Source organism: Phyllobates terribilis, unplaced genomic scaffold, assembly GCF_046119375.1.
Source record: "Phyllobates terribilis strain yellow unplaced genomic scaffold, ASM4611937v1 Scaffold_7__3_contigs__length_470593459, whole genome shotgun sequence".
In the NCBI taxonomy this organism is placed as follows: Eukaryota; Metazoa; Chordata; class Amphibia; order Anura; family Dendrobatidae; genus Phyllobates; species Phyllobates terribilis.
In genome coordinates, this window is record NW_027362767.1 from 18,496,611 (window position 1) to 18,522,043 (window position 25,433).

Genomic DNA, 25,433 nt, shown 5'->3' on the forward strand with positions numbered 1-25,433 from the left:
AGTCACTGTGTACATACATTACATTACTGATCCTGAGTTACCTCCTGTATTATACCCCAGAGCTGCACTCACTATTCTGCTGGTGCAGTCACTGTGTACATACATTACATTACTGATCCTGAGTTACATCCGGTATTATACTCCAGAGCTGCAATCACTATTCTGCTGGTTCAGTCACTGTGTACATACATTACATTACTGATCCTGAGTTACATCCTGTATTATACTCCAGAGCTGCACTCACTATTCTGCTGGTGCAGTCACTGTATACATACATTACATTACTGATCCTGAGTTACCTCCTGTATTATACTCCAGAGCTGCACTCACTGTGTACATACATTACATTACTGATCCTGAGTTACATCCTGTATTATACTCCAGAGCTGCGCTCACTATTCTGCTGGTGCAGTCACTGTGTACATACATTACATTACTGATCCTGAGTTACATCCTGTATTATACTCCAGAGCTGCACTCACTATTCTGCTGGTGCAGTCACTGTCTACATACATTACATTACTGATCCTAAATTACATTATTATATTATTATATATTATTACATTATTATACTCCAGAGCTGCACTCAGTATTCTGCTGGGGCAGTCATTGTCTACATACATTACATTACTGATCCTGAGTTACATCCTGCATTATACTCCAGAGCTGCACTCAGTATTCTGCTGGTGCAGTCACTGTGTACATACATTACATTACTGATCCTGAGTTACCTCCTGTATTATACCCCAGAGCTGCACTCACTATTCTGCTGGTGCAGTCACTGTGTACATACATTACATTACTGATCCTGAGTTACATCCGGTATTATACTCCAGAGCTGCACTCACTATTCTGCTGGTGCAGTCACTGTGTACATACATTACATTACTGATCCTGAGTTACATCCTGTATTATACTCCAGAGCTGCACTCACTATTCTGCTGGTGCAGTCACTGTGTACATACATTACATTACTGATCCTGAGTTACATCCTGTATTATACTCCAGAGCTGCACTCACTATTCTGCTGGTGCAGTCACTGTGTACATACATTACATTACTGATCCTGAGTTACATCCTGTATTATACTCCAGAGCTGCACTCACTATTCTGCTGGTGCAGTCACTGTGTACATACATTACATTACTGATCCTGAGTTACATCCTGTATTATACTCCAGAGCTGCACTCACTATTCTGCTGGTGCAGTCACTGTGTACATACATTACATTACTGATCCTGAGTTACATCCGGTATTATACTCCAGAGCTGCACTCACTATTCTGCTGGTGCAGTCACTGTGTACATACATTACATTACTGATCCTGAGTTACATCCTGTATTATACTCCAGAGCTGCACTCACTATTCTGCTGGTGCAGTCACTGTGTACATACATTACATTACTGATCCTGCATTGATCCTGAGTTACACCCTGTATTATACGTTAGAACTGTAGTGACATTTTATAGCTTTAGAGCTGAAATCTCCCTTATTGTTCATTGTCAGCACATACCATGGTCTGGTAAATAACAACCAGTGAGTGCAGCTCTGGAGTATATTCGGATGTGATAGAATTGCTGTGGCTTCCTCACTGCTCTGGTTCAGCTGCTGCATAACTATTACTCCGGGCGGTCAAACACTCTAGGAGTTGTAGTGTCACAGGCGCTGGAGAGCCGCGGGTCGGATGTGTCTTTCTGCTGCGCTCCCACGACTCCGGGGAGGGAATTATCATTTTGATTGAGTTTATTTGGATGATTATTAATTAACGATTATTAGCGGCTGATTTTCCGCTGATGGAGATGATTCATAAACAGCTGCTGAGACGGCGGATCCAGATTTAGCAAAACGGTCAGCCATTAAGGAAGGGACAACAGGAGGCGTACTAGGGGGCAGGTGCCCTTAAAGGGATATCAGTCATCAGTAACAATCTATCCTTTAAGTCGCCAGGAGGCGTGAGGCGCTATGTGCCTCATGGTAACATTTGTACATAATGAATTCAGTGACTGGGATGAGACAGTAACATCAATCAGCACGGAGCTTGTGCACTATGGTAGAAGTGAGGCATGAAGCGCGTGGTACCTCCCGCCTCAGTCCTCCATACAGACTTATAATGAATTAGGTGACAACATAAGAAAGAGGTCATGCAGCAGCAGAGCCGCAGGCAGAGGCGTCACAGTGTCGGTCGCTGACCGGAGAGCAGCAGGTGATTTCACGCACAGCGGAGTCTGAATTCTTTGATGGGATCAGTGAACAGGTGTCCAGCCAGAAAATCAATGAGAGGGTGAGAAATTACCGGGCGGCCGCAGCACGCGATTCGCTTCCAGCTCGTTTAACAGTCAATAACGCATCAGTCCTGTGATTGCGGACAGAAAGCCGATTGTCGCCCGAGTACCTCCGATCGGGACATCCTGAGATCACTGATCCTAAAGAACGGTCCTCAAAAGTAAAGGGAGCAGATGTCCAGAGGTGACATTTTGCCCCCTCTTCTTTGCACACCCGCTGCCGCTCAGTGAGATCGGGTGGAGACGTCTGTGATCAGAAATTTTTACGTCTTGTCACAGATTCTCTGGGATTTGGGGCTGGACTGTGACACAGGAATATGCTCTGATCTGAACCCTCCATTATGGCAGGATGTTGAGGGTCATTGTCCTGCTGGAAGGTGAACATACGCCCCGGTCTCAAGTCTTCTGCAGCCTCTAACAGGTTTTCCTACAGGTTTCCATTCATCTTCTCTTCACCTTTGAGCAGCTTCCCTGCCTCTGCTGAAGAAAAGCCTCCCCACAGCAGGATGCTGCCACCATCATGTGTGACGGTGGGGATGGCGTTTTCATTGTCTTGCACAGTGTTAGTTTTCCACCACACATATTATTTTGATTTAGCAAAAAAAAAGTTCTCCTTTGGTCTCATCTGAGCAGAGCTCTTACTCCCACATGCTTGCTGTGCAGGGCCCCTACATGGCTTTCTGCAAACTGCAAATAGCACTTCTTATGGCTTGCAAAAATGTCTTTCTTCTTTCTACTCTTCCTTAAAGGGCAGATTTGCGGAGTATAGGACTAATAGTTGTGCTGTGGACAGATTTTCCCCACTGAGCTGTGGATCTCTGCAGCTCCTCCAGTGACCATGGACCTCTTGGCTCCTTCTCTCATTAGTGCTCTCCATGCTTGAGATGTCAATCTAGCTGGACAGCCATGTCTTGTGGTAGGTTTGCAGTTTTGCCATACTACTTTCATTTTTGGATGATGGATTGCACAATGCTCCATGAGATGTTCAGTGCTTGGGTTATTTATATAACCTAACCCTGCTTTCCTCTTTTCCACAGCTTTATCCCTGACCTGTCTGGTGGGCTCCTTCGTTTTCATTATACTGTTTGATCCCTAATGTTCTCACACAGACCTCTGAGGCCTTCCCAGAATAGCTGTAGTTATACTGAGAAGAAATCACACCCAGATGGACGCAATGTATGAATTATGTGACGTCTGGAGGCGATTGGTCATTCAGGATTTTATTTAGGGGGATCAGACTACAGGGGGCCGAATATAAATGCACCTCACAGTGTTCAGATTTATACACTGCTCAAAAAAATAAAGGGAACACTCAAATAACACATCCTAGATCTGAATGAATTAAATATTCTCATTGAATACTTTGTTCTATACAAAGTTGAATGTGCTGACAACAAAATCACACAAAAATCATCAATGGAAATCACATTTATTAACCAATGGAGGCCTGGATTTGGAGCCACCCCCAAAATTAAAGTGGAAAAACACACTACAGGCTGATCCTACTTTGATGTAATGTCCTTGTGATGAAATGCCGGCCGGTGGGTGCAGCTCTCTGGCGCCACCTTAACTCTCAGGTGAGTCAAGGTACTGCACCTAGAGTAAGTAGTGCCAGGAAGCTGCTACCAGCGGGGGAAAACACGGTGGTGTGTCGTCCCTTACACGTCACCAATCCGTGACGCCACGATACAGGCACAACTCTCTGGCGCCCCCTTGCCTCTCAGGTCAGTCAAGGTACTGCACCTAGAGTGAGTGGTCGCCGGAGAGGCCGTCCTGTAGCCCTCTGGGTATTTGAGGCCCTCTGCAGTGTGGGCGGTATATATATGTTTCCCTGGCTGCGCCAGTAATATATATCTACACCTCCGACCGTCACTGCCAGCCTTCCTCAAATCCCCCAGATGGTATGCTGCCACCAGTTCTCGTTTGATACAAGCCCGGTCCGTTAATAAACTTGTATCGGGTCAGGAACCAACCCGGTAGCGTTTCCGGACCAATGGATTGGTATATGCAGAGTAAAGGATACAGCCCACGATTAATTTATGATTTAATCGATTATAATAATACACTATATTACAAGGCTATACAATTAACTATACAACGGTATTTGGCCAGAATAAGAGATATAACAATTAGAAATACAAAACACAGGAATAACGACGATAAATCAGTTACCGTTCTTGTGGTGCAAGGGAGGTTCTGCTATCCCAATCCCACAGGTTCAAGCTTAGTTGCAGTCGTCCAGGCCTCAGTAGCACATGGCAAAGGTGCTCCTCCCACTCAGAGACCTGGACCCGACGTTAGGAGTTGTTCACATCATCTCCTGGGTCAAAACTGAGGGGGTTTCTGGCTGTCGGCTATACTAAAGTCCAGTCACGCCCACTTTTCGTTATGTCAGTTTACTAAGCCCCGCCCCCCCTACCAATGTCAGTTTTGGCTCCATTTGAGAAAAGTACCCATAACTTTCCCTCGGGTGATCTCATCGTATCACCAGAGGTCTCGTCGTGATCCTACTCTTCTGGGGAAGCCATTGACTCTAAACATGCCTCCCCTGGGACCTTGTATATTCTAAATATCTAGCTTTCCAGGACACTCATGGATTTATAAGTCCCATGATTGTGTCAGCGGGCACCTTCCCCACATGATACATTTTATTTGGGTTCCCTAACTTGTATCATGTGGTTATGAATTGATAGTATGTCTGTAGCTTTTGGCGGCCATTTTCCACAAGGAAAGCACATGGTTCCTTGGGACAATGGAGAGGTTGGCAAGCTTGCACAAATGGTTTGCTTCTGGTTTCAAGTGACATCAAGGTGTTAATTACCCCCTAGGATCTCGGTGACTCTGTCATGCTTGGACACAACAGAGCTGGCCCATCTATTCACCACATCAAAGAAGTTCCCCAAGACCGATCTCCAGAGGTGGGGGCGAATCGCTCTGTCCACCAGGGGCTGGAGAACTGCGACACGGCAGGAGCTGTGCGAGGGACTTCCAGAAATGACAATAGGGAATACTTTCAGGCATGACGTATCATACCTAAGATGGTGGCTAACTTCATGACAGTCCTTAAAACAAGTCAAAATGAGGCTCAGTATTGTGTGTGGCCTCCACGTGCCTGTATGACCTCCCTACAACACCTGGGCATGCTCCTGATGAGGTTGAGGGTGGTCTCCTGTGGGATCTCCTCCCAAACTTGGACTAAAGCATCCCCCAACTCCTGAACAGTCTGTGGTGCAACGTGACATTGGTGGATGGAGCGAGACAAGATGTCCCAGATGTGCTCAATCGGATTCAGGTCTGGGAAACGGGCGGGCCAGTCCATAGCTTCAATGCCTTCATCTTGCAGGAACTGCTGACACACTCCAGCCACATGAGGTCTGGCATTGTCCTGCATTAGGTGGAACCCAGGGCCAACCGCACCAGCATATGGTCTCACAAGGGGTCTGAGGATCTCATCTCTGTACCTAATGGCAGTCAGGCTACCTCTGGCGAGCACATGGAGGGCTGTGCAGCCCTCCAAAGAAATGCCACCCCACACCATTACTGACCCACTGCCAAACCGGTCATGCTGAAGGATGTTGCAGGCAGCAGATCGCTCTCCACGGCGTCTCCAGACTCTGTCACATGTGCTCAGTGTGAACCTGCTTTCATCTGTGAAGAGCACAGGGCGCCAGTGGCGACTTTGCCAATCCTGGTGTTCTGTGGCAAATGCCAAGCGTCCTGCACGGTGTTGGGCTGTGAGCACAACCCCCACCTGTGGAAGTTGGGCCCTCATACCACCCTCATGGAGTCGGTTTCTAACCGTTTGTGCAGACACATGCACATTTGTGGCCTGCAGGAGGTCATTTTGCAGGGCTCTGGCAGTGCTCCTCCTGTTCCTCCTTGCACAAAGGCGGAGGTAGCGGTCCTGGTGCTGGGTTGTTGCCCTCCTACGGCCCCCTCCATGTCTCCTGATGTACTGGTCTGTCTCCTGGTAGCGCCTCCAGCCTCTGGACACTACGCTGACAGACACAGCAAACCTTCTTGCCACAGCTCGCATTGATGTGCCATCCTGGAGGAGATCCCACAGGAGACCATCCGCAACCTCATCAGGAGCATGCCCAGGCATTGTAGGGAGGTCATACAGGCACGTGGAGGCCACACACAATACTGAGCCTCATCAGGAGCATGCCCAGGCGTTGTAGGGAGGTCATACAGGCACGTGGAGGCCACACACAATACTCAGCCTCATCAGGAGCATGCTCAGGCGTTTTAGGGAGGTCATACAGGCACGTGGAGGCCACACACAATACTCAGCCTCATCAGGAGCATGCCCAGGCGTTGTAGGGAGGTCATACAGGCACGTGGAGGCCACACACAATACTCAGCCTCATCAGGAGCATGCTCAGGCGTTGTAGGGAGGTCATACAGGCACGTGGAGGCCACACACAATACTCAGCCTCATCAGGAGCATGCCCAGGCGTTGTAGGGAGGTCATACAGGCACGTGGAGGCCACACACAATACTGAGCCTCATCAGGAGCATGCCCAGGCGTTGTAGGGAGGACATACAGGCACGTGGAGGCCACACACAATACTGAGCCTCATCAGGAGCATGCCCAGGCGTTGTAGGGAGGTCATACAGGCACGTGGAGGCCACACACAATACTCAGCCTCATCAGGAGCATGCCCAGGTGTTGTAGGGAGGTCATACAGGCACGTGGAGGCCACACACAATACTCAGCCTCATCAGGAGCATGCCCAGGCGTTGTAGGGAGGCCATACAGGCACGTGGAGGCCACACACAATACTCAGCCTCATCAGGAGCATGCCCAGGCGTTGTAGGGAGGTCATACAGGCACGTGGAGGCCACACACAATACTCAGCCTCATCAGGAGCATGCCCAGGTGTTGTAGGGAGGTCATACAGGCACGTGGAGGCCACACACAATACTCAGCCTCACCAGGAGCATGCCCAGGCGTTGTAGGGAGGTCATACAGGCACGTGGAGGCCACACACAATACTCAGCCTCATCAGGAGCATGCCCAGGCGTTGTAGGGAGGTCATACAGGCACGTGGAGGCCACACACAATACTCAGCCTCATCAGGAGCATGCCCAGGCGTTGTAGGGAGGTCATACAGGCACGTGGAGGCCACACACAATACTCAGCCTCATCAGGAGCATGCCCAGGCGTTGTAGGGAGGTCATACAGGCACGCGGAGGCCACACACAATACTCAGCCTCATCAGGAGCATGCCCAGGCGTTGTAGGGAGGTCATACAGGCACGTGGAGGCCACACACAATACTGAGCCTCATCAGGAGCATGCCCAGGCGTTGTAGGGAGGTCATACGGGCACGTGGAGGCCACACACAATACTCAGCCTCATCAGGAGCATGCCCAGGCGTTGTAGGGAGGTCATACAGGCACGTGGAGTCCACACACAATACTCAGCCTCATCAGGAGCATGCCCAGGCGTTGTAGGGAGGTCATACAGGCACGTGGAGGCCACACACAATACTCAGCCTCATTGTGACTTGTTTTAAGGACATTACATCAAAGTTGGATCAGCCTGTAGTGTGTTTCCACTTTAATTTTGGGGGTGACTCCAAATCCAGGCCTCCATTGGTTAATAAATGTGATTTCCATTGATGATTTTTGTGTGATTTTGTTGTCAGCACATTCAGCTTTGTACGGAACAAAGTATTCAATGAGTAGATTTCATTCATTCAGATCTAGGATGGGGTATTTGAGTGTTCCCTTTATTTTTTTGAGCAGTGTATGTAGAGCCGTATAACCCTGCCCTGGCTGTATACTGTATACACCTCTACGAACTTTGTGTTTAGGTCTTGTGATTTGTTTTGTAAAAAGGAAGAATTACTGGAAACATTGACAGAAGATGATGAGAGTCGTGAGTGCGGCGAGGCATCCTGCTAATAATGATGAATACACCCAGGAGATCTGGTACTGAGCGCCACCGACTCCATAAAAATCCCTCCCTGATAAACACAGAATAATTATCTCATTTACCTGGAAAAATCTCTCACAGGAGATTCAGACGCACAGAAGAGTTAGATTAATATGGAGACCATCAACAAGTAGCCTTCACTTCTGTAAGAACGGACTCACATGGTCCCAGTAACTGAGGGGCTATCCTGACTGCTCCGGCTGTGCCGATATGGTCGGTGGCTTCCGAATTTACAACTCACGCTACCCTAGGCACAAAGTCAAAGTGCCCCCATTATTTGCACCTTTACACTAACTATCACCATGGTTTGCTGGAGCTTCCCCCACCCATGACGGAGGGAGCGCCCTGGTACTAGCAGAGAGCGCCCGACAAATGCAAGTCTAGAAAAAGGCAGTGGGGTCAGAGGGGGATGCAAAAGCAGATTCCTATTAGCAGCGGCCGATGCCGCCCCACACACACTGCCACCCTAGGCACTGGACTCACAGGGACCAATATGGCCCGATGACAAATCTCTTGGGTGTCACTGCATCTCTCCAATGCCAGCAGCTGCCACAGACAACATCCTGATGCCAAGTGGCATTCAGCACCGCCACCGCACCACATTTAATATAGGGTCTGGCTTGGGTTAGGGGGCAGATTTGGATGTGCTATTCCGCAGTGTCAGGTCCGCAGGCGGCTCCTGACCGTGGGCACATACCTTTATTTTGCTTTGCTACATCATCAGAGGCTCAGGCGGCTGCCCTTCCTTTCCACCATGCTTTACACTTCAGATCTTTTGCACATTGTCCAGGCTAGGCAGGAAATCAATTTATATAGAAATAGTTGCATTACAGGATGGACTATGGGGTGGGGGTCTCAATAAAGGGCATGGGGTTTTAATAAGGGGGTCTCATACATGATTATTGCCAATCAAGTTTATCAAATTGAAAAGGACTGGCAGCCACAGATCTCCCACCATGCACTGAGCAGCAGGGTCTTCTGTAGGGAGATGCAATGTTTTCGGATCCCTTTTATCCTTGGAAAAGCCTCTATGAACTCCCCTCCACTGTCCTCTAATGTTCTGCCAGAAGGTCCAGAACCTCTACCCCGATGCTAAATAAAAGGGGGATTATTTACAGCGGTGAGACCATGAGGGTCCTGATCCATCACTGTCGTTGAGCCTTATTTCTGGAGCAAAAACAGCTCTAACAGTGAGTTTTATACCTGTGTCTTATTCTTAATTTGTGCCCTTTTCATGTTAACGTTACTCGGTTTTGACTTTTTTGGGCGTTGTTTTTGTTATCTAGAAGTTTTAACCTAATTTGTGACTTTTCAAAAAGTTACAAAAACTTGTGAGCAATTGAACTCCAGTCCCGTAAGTAGATGACGAGATCTGCCCAATGTTAATTTTGTACAGTTAAGGATAACAAGGGACATTTTATAGGATCATGAAACTAATGGCTCTAAAAAGGAACAAAAAGATAAAAAGGAAAAAAAAAAAAAAGTGCATCTTATCATTTTGCAAAAAAAATTAATTGATTTGCGTGCGGAGAATTTGGCGCAAAAAAAGATCAACAAATATCACAAAAGAAAAGTCACTTCAAAAACTGCAAGTGATGAATTGGAGACGCCGTGCTGCAGACGTGGGTTCAGTGGCTCACAATATTAGGAGTCATTGTCCCTCAGAGACTATGGATAAGGGTGGTCTGGGCGGTATATAATGGGGGCCACTGATACAGTGTTATAGAGTGGGGGTGTCCAGACTGTCGGAGGGATGTGATGATTTTGCACTATGTGATCTCTCAGCAGCAGTGACTGTAAGCTCCACAGGTTGCCAGTCCTGAACCGGATTTACTGTGTGATGAGTTATAATAGCAGTAACTCTGTACCTGTGAATGTGACACCCTGCAGCCTCCGTCCACCAGCTCCATAAATAATCCCACCTGAGGCTGTAGTGAAGAACATGAGAGTGCAGAGCTGAGGAGCTCAGAGCAGAACATCTGATAGCAGAAGAAACAATGCAAACCCAACTTCTGTCACTGGCAACATTGTATCAGGACCTGAACGTTGGTCCTCACTAGGCTCAGAAGTCCATTGTGCCCACAGCGTTATATTTGGTGCATCTTAAAAATAAAACACTTTCTCTTGCACCAACTGAAGGTTGCTCACTTTAGACCATTTTTCGCACCTGGAAACTTGTAAATCTGTTGCATTTTTAGACTCACCACACCCACATTCCCCTTTCTACAAACTTTGGAAAAAGTGTTCATTTGGGGCAAATCAGTAATTAACGTGTCTAAACTGGTTTGCTCAGACACTCATATTTAAGTCACATGCTGTCCATTTTCTTGTGAACCTCCTTGAGATGGTTTTACTCCTTCATTGGAGTCCAGCTGTTAATTAAACTGATAGGACTTGATTTGGGAAGGCGCACACCTGTCTATATAAGACCTCATAGCTCACAGTGCATGTCAGACCAAATGAGAATCATGAGCTCAAAGGAACTGCCCAAGGAGCTCAGAGACAGAATTGTGGCAAGGCACAGATCTGGCCAAGGTTACAAAAGAATTTCTGCATTACTCAAGGTTCCTAAGAGCACAGTGGCCTCCATAATCCTTAAATGGAAGAAGTTTGGGACCACCAGACGTCTTCCTAGACCTGGAAGTCCAGCCAAACTGAGCAATCGTGGAAGAAGAGCCTTGGTGAGAGGTAAAGAAGAAACCCAAGATCACTGTGGCTGAGCTCCAGAGATGCAGTAGGGAGATGGGAGAAAGTTCCACAAAGTCAACTATCACTGCAGCCCTCCACCAGTCAGGCCTTTATGTCAGAGTGGCCCGATGGAAGCCTCTCGTCAATGCAAGACATATGAAAGCCCGCATAGATTTTGCTCAAAAACACATGAAGGACTCCCAGACTATAAGAAATAAGATTCTCTGGTCTGATGAGACGAAGATAGAACTTTTTGGTGATAATTCTAAGCGGTATGTGTGGAGAAAACCAGGCACTGCTCATCACCTGCCCAATACAATCCCAACTGTGAAACATGGCGGTGGCAGCATCATGCTATGAGGGTGTTTTTCAGCTGCAGGGACAGGACGACTGGTTGCAATTGAAGGAAACATGAACGCGGCCAAATACAGAGATATCCTTGATGAAAACCTCTTCCAGAGTGCTCTGGACCTCAGCCTTGGCCGAAGGTTCACCTTCCAACAAGACAATGACCCTAAGCACACACCTAAAATAACAGGAGTGGCTTCAGAACAACTCTGTGACCATTCTTGATTGGCCCAGCCAGAGCCCTGACCTAAACCGAATTGAGCATCTCTGGAGAGACCTGAAAATGGCTGTCCACCAACGTTCACCATCCAACCTGACGGAACTGGAGAGGATCTGCAAGGAAGAATGGCAGAGGATCCCCAAATCCAGGGGTGAAAAACTTGTTGCATCATTCCCAAGAAGACTCATGGCTGTACTAGCTCAAAAGGGGGCTTCTACTCTATACTGAGCAAAGGGTCTGAATACTTATGACCATATGAGATTTCAGTTTTTCTTTTTTAATAAATTTGCAAAAATTTCTACATTTCTGTTTTTTTTCAGTCCAGATGGGGTGCAGAGTGTACTTCAATGAGAAAAAAATGAACTTTTTAGAATTTACCAAATGGCTGCAATGAAACAAAGAGTGAAAAATTTAAAGGGGTCTGAATACTTTCCGTACCCACTGTAGGTACAGGCTCCCTCGCCCATCTACCACCCATTGGGTTTCACTATTCTGGTGCACTGGAATCTCAGTGCATCACAATAGTCCTGACAGATGACACGCACAAGCTCCATCAGCGGATACAGACACAGAACCTCCACCAGCAGACACAGAACCTCCACCAGCAGACACAGAACCTCCACCAGCAGACACAGAACCTCCACCAGCAGACACAGAACCTCCACCAGCAGACACAGAACCTCCACCAGCAGACACAGAACCTCCACCAGCAGACACAGAACCTCCACCAGCAGACACAGAACCTCCACCAGCAGACACAGAGCCTCCGTCAGCGGACACAGCCACAGAGCCTCCGTCGGCAGCCACAGAGCCTCCGTCGGCAGCCACAGAGCCTCCGTCGGCAGCCACAGAGCCTCCGTCGGCAGCCACAGAGCCTCCGTCGGCAGACACCGAACCTCCGTCGGCAGACACCGAACCTCCGTCGGCAGACACAGAACCTCCGTCGGCAGACACAGGACCTCCGTCGGCAGACACAGAACCTCCGTCGGCAGACACAGAACCTCCGTCGGCAGACACAGGACCTCCGTCGGCGGACACAGAACCTCCGTCAGCAGACACAGCCACAGAACCTCCATCGGCAGACACAGAGCCTCCGTCGGCAGACACAGAGCCTCCGTCGGCAGACACAGAGCCTCCGTCGGCAGACACAGAACCTCCGTCGGCAGACACAGAACCTCCGTCGGCAGACACAGAACCTCCGTCGGCAGACACAGAACCTCCGTCGGCAGACACAGAACCTCCGTCGGCAGACACAGAACCTCCGTCGGCAGACACAGAACCTCCGTCGGCAGACACCGAACCTCCGTCGGCAGACACCGAACCTCCGTCGGCAGACACCGAACCTCCGTCGGCAGACACCGAACCTCCGTCGGCAGACACAGCCACAGAACCTCCATTAGCGGACACAGAACCTCCGTCAGCGGACACAGAACCTCCGTCAGCAGACACAGCCACAGAACCTCCATCAGCAGACACAGAGCCTCCATCGGCAGACACAGAGCCTCCATCGGCAGACACAGAGCCTCCATCGGCAGACACAGAGCCTCCATCGGCAGACACAGAGCCTCCATCAGCAGACACAGAGCCTCCGTCGGCAGACACAGAACCTCCGTCGGCAGACACCGAACCTCCATCGGCAGACACAGCCACAGAACCTCCATTAGCGGACACAGAACCTCCGTCAGCGGACACAGAACCTCCGTCAGCGGACACAGAACCTCCGTCAGCGGACACAGAACCTCCGTCAGCGGACACAGAACCTCCGTCAGCGGACACAGAACCTCCGTCAGCGGACACAGAACCTCCGTCAGCGGACACAGAATCTCCGTCAGCAGACACAGAACCTCCGTCAGCAGACACAGACACAGAACCTCCGTTAGAGGACACAGAACCTCCGTCAGCAGACACAGACACAGAACCTCCGTTAGCGGACACAGAACCTCCGTCAGCAGACACAGCCACAGAACCTCCATTAGTGGACACAGAACCTCTGTCAGCGGACACAGAACCTCCGTCAGCGGACACAGAACCTCCGTCAGCGGACACAGCCACAGAACATCCATTAGTGGACACAGAACCTCCATCAGTGGATACAGACATTGAACCTCCAGCTGTGGACACAGACACAAGACAAACAGCCCTTTGTGTCTGATTGCAGCATGACTCAACTATGGTGGGAAGATACTGACAACTTCTCTTTAAACTCCACCAGGAGCTCCAGAGTCTCCATCAGTTATAAATCATGGCTGACGAGTGACGACATATGGTTAGGGTCCAATATCCAATTCTAGTCACTTCTGAAATTGGAGAAGAACTGTCAAGTATGTGGCCCCTATAACAAATGCTGGAGAATAAGTTTATGCCCCCCTGAGTTACTATATTGGATATATTCGGTGGCTCTGTACTTTGCATTGAACCTTTGCACATTGGGACCATGGCTGTGAATCCCATCAGAGGCAGCATCTAACCCCTTTCTAACATGGGCTTCCCCCCAACTATCCATAAACATAATGAGATTATTTTCCTCCTCCTCGATCATGGGTTTGATCATAATCATGGACCCCCAAGGTGACGTGGACTGCTATAAGAACCCTCTCTGTACAGCACTGCAAAATATGTTGGTGCTATATAGAAAATCATTATTCGAGGCTGCAGATGGTGTTTGCACAATACACATCCTCACCAGCCTCCTTTGGAGACCCCACATAGGATCACCACTTACCAATCGTTGAGACCACAGTTCCAACAAAGTAGAAGGCTCCAGTGAAATCCCACCTGGGTCTTATGGTGTCCACCCTGATCCCAGCCACGTTGGCCTCCTCGTAGTCGCGGAGGAAGTTGAAAAGGTCACTTTTGTTGAGGCTGTGTTTTTGTATGAAGTTGTCAAACTTCTGTTGCCACCTGTCCTTGGCTTCTTTCTCCATCGGCTGCTCGATGGCTGAGAAGACAGCTGCTCCGCACAGCATGTACAGGATGATCAGGATGGCCAACAATAGGAACCGACCATTGTCTTCATTCAGGTGACCAAATCCACAGCAGCAGCAACAGCAGCCACCTCGACAAGCCATTCTCTGCCCAGTGACCAGGACACAGATCTCACCAGGATCAGCTTCTTACCCAGATGTTCAGAGCAGACCCAACAGACAAGAGATCAACTTCCAGCTCTATGGGCCTGGTGCTTCTGGACATTGTACTTGATTTGGTGGTCAGAGACACCAGGAGACATGAGTAAATCCTGCAGATTGTCCACAATGAGCCAAAAAGTGTTTAGAAAGAGACAGAAAGTGTCCAAAAAAGTGCTGTGCCGAGGAAAGGAGGTGGCAGGTTGGGCAGGCATGGTAGGGACAAGGAAGATTAGCCCAGCTCCATGATCAGCCTGGGACCATCCCTCACCCTACATTCACTGGTCCTGCAGTAGCCACCAGTGAAGGATGTGACCCAGCGCCTGGTGGCCAGGATGAAGATGTTGGTAGCCTTCTCATTTCTTAGTGGCCTGTGACTTGGAGAAGAGCAGGAGGACTCCGACCAGTGAAGCTTGAGGAGCTCATCAAACCCTTGGAGATGGAGATCCAGTATAATGCAGGAGATCCCAGGCTGAGGATCAGTGATGGTGGCAGGGCTAGGAAGGGTTAACTCTCCAGCACATCGTGTACTTCTCCCCGAGCTCCAGAACCGGCAGCACAGGACCTCATTGTGTCTGATTGCCGGTGATCGGCGGCTCCTCTGGGGCAGCTCGTCCCCTTCAGGATGACCTGTTCACACCTGACATTGGCAGCGCCGACTCCTGAAACTTCCCTGCTGCCTCCTGGATCCTGATCAGTGCACGAACCTCTATGAAGACTTGCAGAACACGGGAGCAGTTGAGGCAAGGGTTAATTAACCCACTCCTGCCCGGATCCTCGTGGGCTGCAGCTGTGATCCCAGCTCCTGAGCAATGATCACTTCTTGGTGGAGAAGCAGCTTCAGCCCCTGCGACCCCCCGGTCCCCGCCGCCGCCACTCTCCCCCGGGCTGCGCCGCCTGATGCTCAGCAGATGCTGCTCCTCTGCCTTCTGCTTTATGAGCAGGAGGTGCAGCGCCCCGTGCGGTGAGCGGTGGAAGTGCAGCCTGGAAGCATCACTGTGTACTGCCGCCTCGTGAATAGTGACTGGACTGGAGAAAGGGGACATGCGAGTGGCGGCCCTGGTCCTGGCCTGGGCAATGCCAGCTGTGAGCAGAGCTCTCGGTGCACTGGCACCGGGGACAGGGCTGCTCTCCAGGACTACAGGGGTTAAGTGTGTCCTGAACTGTCACCTCCTCTGCTCCTCATGTCGGGTCCTCCCCCACTGAGAATTAAGGTTATTTATAGCCCCAGAGACTTCAAAGGGAGTCAAAAGATTTGATGTGTCCTATCCCTGCAGAGACCAAGGAGAGATGACCAGGAGCTGCCCAGGGTGCTGCCACCAAAAGTGCCAGGCCCCAGTGTAACCAGTATAGGAACCCCAGGAAGCAACCAGTATAGGAACCCAAGCCGGCCACCAGTGCAACCAGAATAGGAACCCCAGGAAGCCACCAGTGCAACCAGTATAGGAACCCAAGCCGGCCACCAGTGCAACCAGAATAGGAACCCGAGCCGGCCACCAGTGCAACCAGAATAGGAACCCGAGCCGGCCACCAGTGCAACCAGAATAGGAACCCCAGGAAGCCACCAGTGCAACCAGTATAGGAACCCGAGCCGGCCACCAGTGCAACCAGTATAGGAACCCGAGCCGGCCACCAGTGCAACCAGAATAGGAACCCCAGGAAGCCACCAGTGCAACCAGTATAGGAACCCGAGCCGGCCACCAGTGCAACCAGAATAGGAACCCCAGGAAGTCACCAGTGCAACCAGTATAGGAACCCGAGACGGCCACCAGTGCAACCAGTATAGGAACCCGAGACGGCCACCAGTGCAACCAGAATAGGAACCCCAGGAAGCCACCAGTGCAACCAGTATAGGAACCCGAGCCGGCCACCAGTGCAACCAGTATAGGAACCCCAGCCGGCCACCAGTATAGGAACCCCAGGAAGATACCAGTGCAACCAGAATAGGAACCCGAGCCGGCCACCAGTGTAACCAGTATAGGAACCCAAGCCGGCCACCAGTGCAACCAGAATAGGAACCCGAGCCGGCCACCAGTGCAACCAGAATAGGAACCCGAGCCGACCACCAGTGCAACCAGAATAGGAACCCCAGGAAGCCACCAGTGCAACCAGTATAGGAACCCGAGCCGGCCACCAATGCAACCAGTATAGGAACCCGAGCCGGCCACCAGTGCAACCAGAATAGGAACCCGAGCCGGCCACCAGTGCAACCAGAATAGGAACCCGAGCCGGCCACCAGTGCAACCAGAATAGGAACCCCAGGAAGCCACCAGTGCAACCAGTATAGGAACCCGAGACGGCCACCAGTGCAACCAGAATAGGAACCCCAGGAAGCCACCAGTGCAACCAGAATAGGAACCCCAGGAAGCCACCAGTGCAACCAGTATAGGAACCCGAGACGGCCACCAGTGCAACCAGTATAGGAACCCGAGACGGCCACCAGTGCAACCAGAATAGGAACCCAAGTCGGCCACCAGTGTAACCAGTATAGGAACCCAAGTCGGCCACCAGTGCAACCAGTATAGGAACCCGAGCCGGCCACCAGTGCAACCAGAATAGGAACCCGAGCCGGCCACCAGTTTAACCAAAATAGGAACCCGAGCCGGCCACCAGTGCAACCAGAATAGGAACCCGAGCCGGCCACCAGTGCAACCAGAATAGGAACCCCAGGAAGCCACCAGCGTAACCAGTATAGGAACCCCAGGAAGACACCAGTGCAACCAGTACAAGAACCCGAACCAGCCACCAGTGCAACCAGTATAGGAACCCCAGGAAGACACCAGTGCAACCAGTATAGGAACCCCAGGAAGATACCAGTGCAACCAGAATAGGAACCCGAGCCGGCCACCAGTGTAACCAGTATAGGAACCCGAGCCGGCCACCAGTGCAACCAGAATAGGAACCCGAGCCGGCCACCAGTGCAACCAGAATAGGAACCCGAGCCAGCCACCAGTGCAACCAGAATAGGAACCCCAGGAAGCCACCAGTGTAACCAGTATAGGAACCCCAGGAAGCCACCAGTGCAACCAGTACAAGAACCCGAACCAGCCACCAGTGCAACCAGTATAGGAACCCCAGGAAGACACCAGTGCAACCAGTATAGGAACCCCAGGAAGATACCAGTGCAACCAGAATAGGAACCCGAGCCGGCCACCAGTGTAACCAGTATAGGAACCCGAGCCGGCCACCAGTGCAACCAGAATAGGAACCCGAGCCGGCCACCAGTGCAACCAGAATAGGAACCCGAGCCGGCCACCAGTGCAACCAGAATAGGAACCCGAGCCGGCAAACAGTGCAACCAGAATAGGAACCGGAGCCGGCCACCAGTGCAACCAGAATAGAAACCCGAGCCGGCCAACAGTGCAACCAGAATAGGAACCGGAGCCGGCCACCAGTGTAACCAGTACAAGAACACGAACCAGCCAACAGTGCAACCAGAATAGGAACCCGAGCCGGCCACCAGTGCAACCAGAATAGGAACCCGAGCCGGCCACCAGTGCAACCAGAATAGGAACCCGAGCCGGCCACCAGTGCAACCAGAATAGGAACCCGAGCCGGCCACCAGTGCAACCAGAATAGGAACATAGAATCATAGAATCATAGAATCATAGAATGGTAGAGTTGGAAGGGACCTCCTGGGTCATCTGGTCCAACCCCCTGCTCAAAGCAGGATTCCCTAGATCATCTCAGACAGATGTCTGTCCAGCCTCTGTTTGAAGACGTCCATTGAAGGGGAACTCACCACCTCTCGTGGCCGCCTGTTCCACTCATTAATCACCCTAACTGTCAAAAAGTTTTTTCTAATATCTAATCTGTGTCTCCTCCCATTTAGTTTCATCCCATTGCTTCTAGTCTTTCCTTGTGCAAATGAGAATAAAGATGATCCTTCTACAATGTGACAGCCCTTGACATATTTGTAGACAGCTATTAAGTCTCCTCTCAGTCTTCTTTTTTGCAAGCTAAACATTCCCAAATCCTGCAACCGTTTCTCATAGGACATGGTTTGCAGACCAGTCACCATTCTGGTCGCTCTTCTCTGAACTTGCTCCAGTTTGTCTATGTCTTTTTTAAAATGTGGTGCCCAAAACTGTACACAGTATTCCAGATGAGGTCTGACCAAAGAGGAGTAAAGACCGATAATGACTTCACGTGATCTAGACTGTATGCTTCTGTTAATACATCCCAGAATTGTATTTGCCTTTTTTGCTGCTGCATCACACTGTTGACTCATGTTCAGTCTATGATCTATTAGTATACCTAAGTCTTTTTCACATGTACTGTTGCTTAGCTCTATTCCTCCCATTCTGTATATGCTTTTTTCATTTTTATTGCCCAGATGTAGTACTTTGCATTTTTCCCTGTTAAAAACCATTCTGTTGGTTGCTGCCCACTGCTCCAGTTTATTTAGGTCTTTTTGAATCCTCTCTCTCTCTTCTCTAGTATTAGCTATCCCTCCTAGCTTTGTGTCATCAGCAAATTTAATCAGTTTACCCTCAATTCCTTCATCTAAATCATTGATAAAGATGTTGAACAATACAGGTCCCAGGACGGAGCCCTGTGGTACCCCACTTGAGACATTCATCCAGGAAGCCACCAGTGTAACCAGTATAGGAACCCCAGGAAGACACCAGTGCAACCAGTATAGGAACCCCAGGAAGATACCAGTGCAACCAGAATAGGAACCCGAGCCGGCCACCAGTGTAACCAGTATAGGAACCCGAGCCGGCCACCAGTGCAACCAGAATAGGAACCCGAGCCGGCCACCAGTGAAACCAGAATAGGAACCCGAGCCGGCCACCAGTGTAACCAGTACAAGAACATGAACCAGCCAACAGTGCAACCAGTATAGGAACCCCAAGAAGCCACCAGTGCAACCAATACAAGAACCCGAACCAGCCACCAGTGCAACCAGTATAGGAACCCCAGGAAGACACCAGTACAACCAGTATAGGAACCCCAGGAAGACACCAGTGCAAACAGTATAGGAACCCCAGGAAGACACCAGTGCAACCAGTATAGGGACCCGAGCCAGCCACCAGTGCAACCAGTTTGGGAACCCGAGCCGGCCACCAGTGCAACCAGTATAGGAACCCCAGGAAGACACCAGTGCAACCAGTATAGGAACCCCAGGAAGACACCAGTGCAAACAGTATAGGAACCCCAGGAAGACACCAGTGCAACCAGTATAGGGACCCGAGCCAGCCACCAGTGCAACCAGTTTGGGAACCCGAGCCGGCCACCAGTGCAACCAGTATAGGAACCCCAGGAAGCCACCATTGCAACCGGTATAGGAACCCCAGGAAGACACCAGTGCAACCAGTATAGGAACCCGAGCCGGCCACTAGTGCAACCAGTATAGGAAGCCACCAGTGCAACCAGTACAAGGACACGAACCTGCCACCAGTGCAACCGGTACAGGAACCCCAGGAACCCCCCAGTGCAACCAGTACAAGAAGCCGAACCAGCCACCAGTGCAACCAGTATAGGAACCCCAGAAAGCTACCAGTGCAACTGACACAGGAACCCAAGCTGGCCACCAGTGCAACCGGTACAGGAACCCGAGCCGGCCACCAATGCAACCGGTACAGGAACCCCAGGAAGCCACCAGTGCAACCAGTACAGCATCCAGAGCCAGCCACCAGTGCAACCAGTACGAAAACCGGAACCAGCCACCAGTGCAACCAGTACAAGAACTCGAGCCGGCCACCAGTGCGACCAGTACAGGAACTGGAGCCAGCCACCAGTGCAACCAGTACAGCATCCAGAGCCAGCCACCAGTGCAACCAGTACAGCATCCAGAGGTTTCCACCAGTGCAACCAGTACAGCATCCAGATCCGCCACCAGTACAGTATCCAGAGCCAGCCACCAGTGCAACCTGTACAGCATCCAGAGCCAGCCACCAGTGCAACCTGTACAGGAACCGGAGTCAGCCACCAGTACAGGAACTGGAGCCAGCCACCAGTGCAACCAGTACAGCATCCAGAGACAGCCACCAGTAGGCTATCGCTGAGCAGGATACCTAATCACTGGCTGACCCTAGAGCTACGCCCTAGATAGGGAGGGGAAGGAGTGAGCACTAGTCAACCCCCACTGCAAAGACAAACAAGGAAAACGGACAAGGGGATACACTTAGTTTTGAGAAGACACCAGAGAAAAGACTACAACAATCCACCAAGAAACTCCAAGAAGAAATTAGCCGACTGCTAGAGCTCCAGTCCTGCGCAGAGGAAAATAGTTCTATCACCGGCGATTCTCTGGAGACACTGAGGGTTTTTAAATAAGTAATGGTGTGTCAATTAGTAGCAGAAGGTGGAGATCACTGCTGGGACCTAGCTAGAGAAGGATATCAGTACACTACAGAGATGAAAGGATCAAAAAGGTGTCTGCAAAGTCAAGCTCAGCGACCTTCTACAGCCGTATTCAGAACGACTGTCTGTCAAACCTGATACACCCATGACAGCCAAGCACCAGTACAACCAGTACAGGAACCTGAGCCAAGCACCAGTGCAACCAGTACAGGAACCTGAACCAAGCACCAGTGCAACCGGTACAGGAACCTGAGCCAAGCACCTGTTGTGTTCTGAAACTAAAAACTAAGGAATAGAAGGGAAAAGCTGTCCCTACACAGACTCAGCTTAAACCCTACGCTGGGGTGGGTGCCCTATTCCTTGTGAATAGCCCCACCAACACTCCTGCACTGAACTCAAACGAAGACCTGAAGGAAGGGGAAAGGGGGTCCCTAAAAGATCTAAGGACTGGAAGCAAAAACAGGACACCTCCTAAAAGAAGTTAGTTGCAGAAACCAAGATTAAAGGAAACAAAACTGGTGGAACAAGAAGTCCCAGGATATCAATTGTCCTAAGCACAAAAAACTAACAAGGCAACTTAGCTAGAGCACAAGTGTAACAACACTGATGTCCAGCAAGGAGTGGGAGACAGGTGCTGAGTAATAAAGAGTGAGGAGATCACGTGACCAAGACACCCAGCACCAGAGAAAAAGACTAGAAGCCAGCAAACCACAAAAATATGGCCGAAAAGAAAAACAACATAGATTCTAACAGCACCAGTATAACCAGTACAGGATACTGAGCCAGCCACTAGTGCAACCAGTACAGGATCTGTCTATAGTAAGGAACCAGTAACTACATATCTGCTGGAACCACTACATGACCTGTCTATGGTGGTGAAACCAATCTAGTAAATGCCAGATCTGCTGGAGCCAGGATTTGTCACCTGGTGCTCTATCTAATCTAATGACTTTCATATCTATCTCACATCAACCAATCAAAAGAACCAAGGATGCCCATGGCCTCAGCGCCACACTGGGCGGTGGGTGCCACTTTTTGATGACTTTTTTTTTTTTTTTTTTATCTACAGCTAATAGATGCAACATACAGACGTTTAATTCAATTTTTCTACTTTTCCTCTCGTTAGATTTAAAAAAAAAAGAATCAGAAATGGATTAATCAATGTCCTGCGTGCACCCGGCCTGAAGGTAAAACACCTAATCCAAGCATGTGATAATCCCGGCTGGGCCGCCATGTATCCAGTGAAGTGTAATATTATCTCCCCGATGTCCTGCTGGTAAATATGTTCTGCACAAGCTTTACTGAATGGGAATGAAAAGCGTGAGTAATGCGGCCCAGCCTGACTATACCGCTGCTCTCCAAGAAAGAGACGTCCGGGGGGACGGGACGGCGACACTGACATTGTATCACCGCTGTCACCGAACAGTCCTCCAGTTAGGAAACACAAAATAAGCAGATGGTTCTTCTGATAAAACAATGGTGGACAATCAGGACGGCAGCTCAGGCATCAGCGGGGCCGGCGTGTACGGCTAATTACCAGAGGAGGCAGAAAGTCTCCGGCTCCAGCGCACCGAGGTTCCCGTCACCAGCGATGGCTTATCACTCGCTACTCTGTAACATCCCCGGATAATTGTGCTAATTGCTTTATCTAACAGATCTATTTTTACATATAAGAAAATGCCAAGAGTCAGACGCTGAAAGAATGGGGTCAAAAATAGCAAATCTGTTATTTCATCATCGTCCTGGTCCTGAGAAATAGGGTAAAAGATGTCTACAGTGACCCTCATCTGTGAGGACCCGGGCAAAGAACACAGTGGCACTGCCAAAAGAAACCCACCGACTGCCAGCTCCAACAATGCCATCATAATTATATATATACGCGCACACACACAGGCAAAACATTTATTCTGGCAGAGGCCACCACTAGAGGGAGCTCATTGTAGAAATAATTATTAAAGGGAACCAGTCAACTGATTCATGCTGCCTAAACTGAATCGCACAGAATCTAATCATGTATCTCTGTATACAGGGAGCTCCCTCTAGTGGTGGCTGCAGACAGAATCGTATCATGTATCTCTGCATACATGGAGCTCCCCCTAGTGGTGGCTGCAGACAGGATCTTATATATCTCTGTATACAGGGAGCTCCCCCCAGTGGTGACTGCAGACAGAATCTTATCATGTATCTCTGCATACATGGAGCTCCCCCTAGTGGTGGCTGCAGACAGGATCTTATATATCTCTGTATACAGGGAGCTCCCCCCAGTGGTGACTGCAGACAGGATCTTATCATGTATCTCTGTATACAGGGAGCTCCCCCTAGTGATGGCTGCAGACAGAATCTTATCATGTATCTCTGTATACAGGGAGCTTCCCCTAGTGGTGACTGCAGACAGGATCTTATCATGTATCTCTCTATACAGGGAGCTCCCCCTAGTGGTGACTGCAGACAGAATCTTATCATGTATCTCTGTATACAAGGAGCTCCCCCTAGTGGAGACTGCAGACAGAATCTTATCATGCATCTCTGTATACAGGGAGCTCCCCCTAGTGGTGGCTGCAGACAGGATCTTATATATCTCTGTATACAAGGAGCTCCCCCTAGTGGAGACTGCAGACAGAATCTTATGTATCTCTGTATACAGGGAGCTCCCCCTAGTGGTGGCTGCAGACAGAATCTTATAATGTATGTATGCTTTGTACTCCAAAAAATAAATATTGAGTCCTGACACCTGTAAAGATCTGGAGGATATTTATTTGGAGATTGTGATGATCCTCTGAGTGGGGAAACCTTCTCTACAAGGCAGCGATCAGCTGTGTCCAGGTCTATATGGTGCTTACACGGGTTGGATGAGGACTCTACACACTGATCCATTGTATTGTTACAATTATGTGTTTTTCTATTCTTAATGGGAACAATTAAACATGTAGTATCGGTCTCCGGTTGGTGAAGGCGGACGGAGGGGGGGGGGGGGGGGGGACGAGCCGCATTTACAAACATAATGACAGATGTCTCCTATTTACTGCCATAAAATACTTGTCAATGTGTAAATCCTTCTGTTTTACTTCCATTCATCAAGGCTTAATTGCATTCATTTGATGCCAAGACATAAACCCTGACTGTACCGAAATAGAAGCGCAGATAAGAAGCGGAGACGACTCTGTAATCACAGAGCAGAGAGGAAGGAAGACGACGATGAGGAGCAGCGGCCCCGGAGCGGAAAGCCCAAAACTCATCAATAATGATGCAAATCATACAGAGAGACTAAGAGTAGGAAACTGCGAGCAGCTGAGCGGTGTGCAGCCATGTATCCAAGCCGGTCATGTGCGATACCGTCCGCTCAGCATCTAATCATGCGTGATACTGAATGAGCTGTGCATCTAATCCCACTGTGTGATCCCGTGTTCAGCCCGCTCTACTACATGTTCTTCACGCTTAGAATTTATTTGCATTATTCATTAGATACAATGTATCAGTTCAGTTGTTACTGGGAATCGTTATCATTCATTTCATTGGACAAATCCTCTGTTCTCCAGGATGACGATCTCCTTGAGTCGCATCCACAGTCACTAGTGTCACCCACCAATTTACAGTTTCCTAAAATCATTACAGATCCCAAAATAGACAATTCACATAGAAAAGTCTAATTGTGCAATAGAAAATCATCAGCAAATCGAGCCAGGCAGCTGCTGTAAAGGCCGGACGTAGAGCTTTCCTTCTGCTCCGTTGTTTGGTTATAGTCTTAAGGACAAGTAATTTGCCCATGTGATAGCATGGTGAGGGTGATAATTACATCACGTTTCAAGACAAAGGGAACCGGCAGCACAGATTGACTGTTCAAACCAAGCACAGACGTTTAGTGCACCCTTAGAGTGGCCGAACAGTTCAGTGCACCCTCTATCTCTGCCCCCATCTTCTCTGATTGACAGCTCTGGCTTGCCTGAGAAGGGCAGAAATAGATGGTAAACAAGTGGGTGGGACAATGCCAGGGGTGCAACGAGAACCTGTGCTTTGTCTGATCAGTCATCCTTCAATTAGAAGATTTTGGCTTGAGCCACCGCTTGTGACAGTTTCCTTCATCCACAACTTTTTTCCAACAATCCTAATAGATCATATATGTAATTATCAGCAGGATTCCTCCTCATTACGGAAACTGACGTTTTTTAATCCGAAACATTTCCTTATATATTTCATTACTACGTAAATAAAAGTTCCTCAATTTCAGAAAACATCTTATACTACAAATCCTCTACTTGTGGTGAGACGATCCAAGAAATTACAGTTCTTCACAGCTGAGGTTCTGTTACAATTGTATCCAGGCGGGACAGACTTCTGTGTCTCGCTCTCCATGGTCCTGACAGTTTGTCGCAATGTATCAGTGCAGGTAAAACATAACAGGCTGTTTTGCTTATAGGGGGATTGTCTCCATCTGACAATGTAACAAAGCCTCAGCTGTGATAAGTAAACACGGGTTTATGGCTTTTAGATTTAAGCAAAGGCTTTTTTTCACTGACAGCAAT

The 25,433-nt window shown here is 49.5% G+C and overlaps 1 protein-coding gene across 1 annotated transcript in view; it reads right to left on the minus strand.

Moving 5' to 3' along the window:
- Positions 1-15,535, minus strand: part of KCNK13 (potassium two pore domain channel subfamily K member 13) — a 93,098-nt gene extending 77,563 nt beyond the window's left edge. Inside the window, exon 1 of the mRNA XM_073637477.1 lies at positions 14,205-15,535. Within this exon, the coding sequence (XP_073493578.1) occupies positions 14,205-14,550 (346 nt within the window). The 5' untranslated portion in view covers positions 14,551-15,535. The remainder of the gene's footprint in view (positions 1-14,204) is intronic.
- Between the last annotated feature and the right edge of the window lie 9,898 nt (positions 15,536-25,433).